The sequence below is a fragment of the Oncorhynchus mykiss genome, chromosome 18 (assembly GCF_057628025.1).
Source record: "Oncorhynchus mykiss isolate SJ-2025 chromosome 18, ASM5762802v1, whole genome shotgun sequence".
NCBI classification, from domain to species: domain Eukaryota; kingdom Metazoa; phylum Chordata; class Actinopteri; order Salmoniformes; family Salmonidae; genus Oncorhynchus; species Oncorhynchus mykiss.
The window spans coordinates 21,361,898-21,367,363 of NC_143039.1; the positions used below are offsets into that span (position 1 = coordinate 21,361,898).

The window sequence follows — 5,466 nt, forward strand, 5'->3', positions numbered from 1 at the left end:
CGTCCGCTAGGGACGTTATCTTTTATGACATTTGTAATCAATGTATGATCCATTCTGTGTAGATGTAATTCTGTGTGATTATTTAGGTATTTAGTAAATAAATACACCACATTTTGTATTGCTGATTCAACTTGTTAGCCAGGGTTCGTGAAGATAACCAAGAATGTACAACTTTCAGATGAGACTGAATAAGGCGACGATTAAATATGGACTGCTATTGATGTAAAAGATTACCAGGTCTTTAAGAGTTTATTCGGAAGATAACAGCTCTATAAACATTATTTCGTGGTTCCCCGACTTTCTAGGTAATTATTTACCTGATTAGCTCAAATCAGGTAATATTAGTTACAGAGAAATTATTTTATAGAACAGCATGCCATATCCCCTAATCCGGCATAGCCAAAGACACAACTGTATCCCTCACAGATTATGGCAGCCAGCTCCATAGATCAGGACTGAGACATAAAGAGGACGGTTTCTAAAGGCAGCAGAACAGGTCAACATTAAACCCTGGAGTCTCAGACAACTCCAGTCTTAATCTGTCCACAGGCACCAGAGCCAAGAGATGAGATAATGGAGGTTAGAGGGTTACCAGGAAGACGACAGGACAGTCTGCTGAGTATTCCAATTAGTCCTACAACTATCAATTAGGGATGGGGATGTAGAATTCAAATATAGATGGAAGATGGGCCTAGAAGTGGTGTCAGACAGTGGCAGGCAGCAATAGTCATTCCTTGTCAGTTGTTTAAATAATTTAGTCCTCTATCCTCATTTCTTCTTCTTGTCTTGTGTGGAGGTGAACCAGGCGTCCAGCAGCTTCTTGCTGTAGTAGATCTGCCAGCCGTGCACCTGCACCGCGATCACCATCACCAGGTACATGACGGACACGGCAGAGAAGCCGAAGATGAAGCGGTAGGCCTTGCCGTGGCGGTACAGCTGCTGGGCCACCGGGAACATCTCCATGCCCCCGTAGATGAGCGGTGCTATACAGAAGAGGCCGGCACTGATCATGGAGATCACCAGGTAGCTGATGTTGTTTTTGGGCAGGGCCATGAAGCTGAAGAGGGAGGGGATGACACTGAGCAGGTAGGGGTACTCCCACTGGTAGGGAGCAGCCACCACACTGTGGGACACTAGGTTCAGCTGGCTCACTGTCACCTGGGCAGCTAAGAGGAGCCAGATCAGAACATGGACGATGTTCAGCTTACGGATCTCGGACTTGAGGGCGACACTGATGAGAAAGACAGAGGAGAAGCACAAGAATGTGATGTTTCAAATGGGTCACTGTGAACAAAACCTGTCATCTTGTTTTATGTAGGCACTTAACCCTAATCGCTCCTGTAAGCCGGTCTAGATAAGAGCGTCTGCTAAATGACTAAAATGCATTAACATTCAAATGAGAGCGAACCTCATCTGGTAGTGTGAGGCCACTCTCTCGCGGTGCTGAAAGTCACTTCCATCTGTGCCAGTAGCTCGAGGTCCAGCTCGGGAAGCCATGGTTCCCGCCTGTCCAAAAAACTCAAAGTAAAACATGTCATTCATTGTGTTAGAGCTTTCTAAGGTGCTCATTAGTGCTCATTAGTTATTTCACAACTGCAGATAAGTATACAGCATTCGCTATCACTCTCGAAGACATTGTAACCTAATGGCAGTCTAATTACATTAGACAACTAGCCTTTAAAATAATAGAACTAATACAATTTGTATGAAATGAGCAATACCAATGAATTAAGAATTGCATTAGTCACATGCTCTGTAAACAGGTGTAGACTAACAGTGAAATGCTTACTTACGGGCCCTTCCCACAATGCAGAGAGAATAACAGAAAGACAAAAAATAATAAATACACAATGAGTAACGATTACTTAGCTGTATACACAGAGTACCAGTACTGAGTCAATGATAACATGGCTATATACACGGCGTACCAGTACTGAGTCAATGATAACATGACTATATACACAGAGTACCAGTACTGAGTCAATGATAACATGGCTATATACACGGCGTACCAGTACTGAGTCAATGATAACATGACTATATACACAGAGTACCAGTACTGAGTCAATGATAACATGGCTATATACACGGGGTACCAGTACTGAGTCAATTATAACATGACTATCTATATACACTGGGTACCAATACCGAGTCAATGTAATTGAGATAGATATTTACATATAGGTAGGGGTAAAGTGTTTAGGCAACAGGATAGATAATAAGCAGTATCTGCAGAGTATGTGATGACTCAAAAGGTACAGTGCCTTGCGAAAGTATTCGGCCCCCTTGAACTTTGCGACCTTTTGCCACATTTCAGGCTTCAAACATAAAGATATAAAACTGTATTTTTTTGTGAAGAATCAACAACAAGTGGGACACAATCATGAAGTGGAACGACATTTATTGGATATTTCAAACTTTTTTAACAAATCAAAAACTGAAAAATTGGGCGTGCAAAATTATTCAGCCCCTTTACTTTCAGTGCAGCAAACTCTCTCCAGAAGTTCAGTGAGGATCTCTGAATGATCCAATGTTGACCTAAATGACTAATGATGATAAATACAATCCACCTGTGTGTAATCAAGTCTCCGTATAAATGCACCTGCACTGTGATAGTCTCAGAGGTCCGTTAAAAGCGCAGAGAGCATCATGAAGAACAAGGAACACACCAGGCAGGTCCGAGATACTGTTGTGAAGAAGTTTAAAGCCGGATTTGGATACAAAAATATTTCCCAAGCTTTAAACATCCCAAGGAGCACTGTGCAAGCGATAATATTGAAATTGAAGGAGTATCAGATCACTGCAAATCTACCAAGACCTGGCCGTCCCTCTAAACTTTCAGCTCATACAAGGAGAAGACTGATCAGAGATGCAGCCAAGAGGCCCATGATCACTCTGGATGAACTGCAGAGATCTACAGCTGAGGTGGGAGACTCTGTCCATAGGACAACAATCAGTCATATTGCACAAATCTGGCCTTTATGGAAGAGTGGCAAGAAGAAAGCCATTTCTTAAAGATATCCATAAAAAGTGTCGTTTAAAGTTTGCCACAAGCCACCTGGGAGACACACCAAACATGTGGAAGAAGGTGCTCTGGTCAGATGAAACCAAAATTGAACTTTTTGGCAACAATGCAAAACGTTATGTTTGGCGTAAAAGCAACTCAGCTGAACACACCATCCCCACTGTCAAACATGGTGGTGGCAGCATCATGGTTTGGGCCTGCTTTTCTTCAGCAGGGACAGGGAAGATGGTTAAAATTGATGGGAAGTTGGATGGAGCCAAATACAGGACCATTCTGGAAGAAAACCTGATGGAGTCTGCAAAAGACCTGAGCCTGGGACGGAGATTTGTCTTCCAACAAGACAATGATCCAAAACATAAAACAAAATCTACAATGGAATGGTTCAAAAATAAACATATCCAGGTGTTAGAATGGCCAAGTCAAAGTCCAGACCTGAATCCAATCGAGAATCTGTGGAAAGAACTGAAAACTGCTGTTCACAAATGCTCTCCATCCAACCTCACTGAGCTCGAGCTGTTTTGCAAGGAGGAATGGGGAAAAAAATTCAGTCTCTCGATGTGCAAAACTGATAGACATACCCCAAGCGACTTACAGCTGTAATCGCAGCAAAAGGTGGCGCTACAAAGTATTAACTTAAGGGGGCTGAATAATTTTGCACGCCCAATTTTTCAGTTTTTGATTTGTTAAAAAAGTTTGAAATATCCAATAAATGTCGTTCCACTTCATGATTGTGTCCCACTTGTTGTTGATTCTTCACAAACAAATAGTTTTATATCTTTATGTTTGAAGCCTGAAATGTGGCAAAAGGTCGCAAAGTTCAAGGGGGCCGAATACTTTCGCAAGGCACTGTAGCTATTTGGTTACTATTTAACAGTCTTATGGCTAAGGGGTAGATGCTGTTCAGGGTCCTGTTGGCAGTAGGTACCGCCTGCCGTGCGGTGGTACAGATAAGTCTATGACTTGTATGAATAAGGTCTATGCATTAGGCTAATAGATTAGTTGAGGCATAAATGCATAAATGGCTGGTACAAAGCATAGCTGATCCTCCTAGTTTTCCTGAAGGTTAACCAGTTAACTTGACAGTGGACACATGAGGATAATGGGCATGTGGATTAACACTAGCTTGCCTACCCTCTGCTTTCCTGTCCCCTTCTGCTGGCTTATCAGATAACGCCAGGCCAGGTGAGGATGATTTCTAGTTAGCCAGTAAAATATTTAAATCCCCCTGTGGACTATTTAGAGCCCAGAGGCCCTTGTGTTAAAACATTCAACAGGTCTGATTCTAATACAGTTTTAAGACCGAGTTAGTTAGCTAGCAAGCACCATCAGCTATTAGTATGTAGTTTATAAAACGACCTGCTGCTTGTAAACTAAACAAGCATGCTCACAGTTCGTCCTGGACTGTGCGTGGGGAAATGCATGACAATGTACAAGTCAACTTAGTGGTACTGCTAGCCAGCTTGCCAACTTAGTGGTACTGCTAGCCAGCTTGCCAACTTAGTGGTACTGCTAGCTTAAGTCTCATTGCCGTAGACGCCTTGCAAAAAAAATAATACAGACAACTGCAGCTAAAGTTTAGTTTGCTAGACATACGTTAATGTAATACTTACTGTATTTTCAGTACAACAATAGTCGTTACACGTTCAATTAACAAACTTATTGCGATTAAACTCGGACATTCCTCCTTTCTCCCGTAGACATGTGCAATACGGAAGTGTTGACTATTCAGTCTGTGATTGGACAGATGACTGAACGGATGGTAGTGAGGGACAATCCAAAAAGTTATACTACAGTTGGAAACGGAAACGCTCATTGAGACAGGCTATGATCTTCTTCTTCTTCTTCGTGAGGTTCGAAATACGTTTGTTAATTGAACGTTTAAAAATCCTTTGAAAAATATTATAAATCCATTAGACTTTGTGATACAAAATAGTAAAAGGGGAAACGGGAAAAATAACAAATATTTTCAATTACCCTACCAACTAACCTTACACTCATTAAAACCCACCACCTTATTTCACTACTTTAACCGTATCTGATTCTACCCCAGGCCAACGACCTGAGAGGACGGGACACTACCACTCAACACACCCTGTAACTCTTCTGAAGTCAAATCTTGTACACCCAAGTACTTTTCTGCAGCTGCCACCACAACATATATTTTCTGTGACTTACATTCCATCACTGTGGTACAGTTGATAACCATTGCTAAGGAGCCAACCTTACTGAAACATACAGTATATCGCTCATTAGCCTATCCCTCTGTTCTGGCACAGATCTACTATTCACAGGGATCCTCTCAGAATCCCTTACACTTTATCCACCTTCCTCTACCTTCTTCACTGCCTCATAATAGGACATCTTCTGCACTACTCTGACCCTAGCCACCTCAACCTGCCTCTCTCGCACCGGACACCTCCAATTCTCCGCAACATGGGCAC

The 5,466-nt window shown here is 42.2% G+C and overlaps 1 protein-coding gene across 2 annotated transcripts; it reads right to left on the reverse strand.

Annotated features, from left to right (window-relative positions):
- Positions 1-217: 217 nt before the first annotated feature.
- LOC110495490 (protein jagunal homolog 1-B) lies at positions 218-4,786 on the reverse strand. Of its 2 annotated transcripts, none has more exons than XM_021570766.3 (3): positions 4,636-4,786; positions 1,409-1,518; positions 218-1,231 (listed from the first exon to the last, which is right to left on the reverse strand). In XM_021570766.3, exons 2-3 carry the CDS (start codon positions 1,495-1,497, stop codon positions 769-771), a joined length of 552 nt encoding a protein of 183 aa, XP_021426441.1. In that variant the 5' UTR covers positions 1,498-1,518; positions 4,636-4,786; the 3' UTR covers positions 218-768. The 2 variants fall into 2 exon arrangements, with proteins under 2 accessions (XP_021426441.1, XP_021426442.1); XM_021570767.3 differs by having other exon boundaries at positions 1,409-1,506; positions 4,636-4,775.
- Positions 4,787-5,466: the final 680 nt, after the last annotated feature.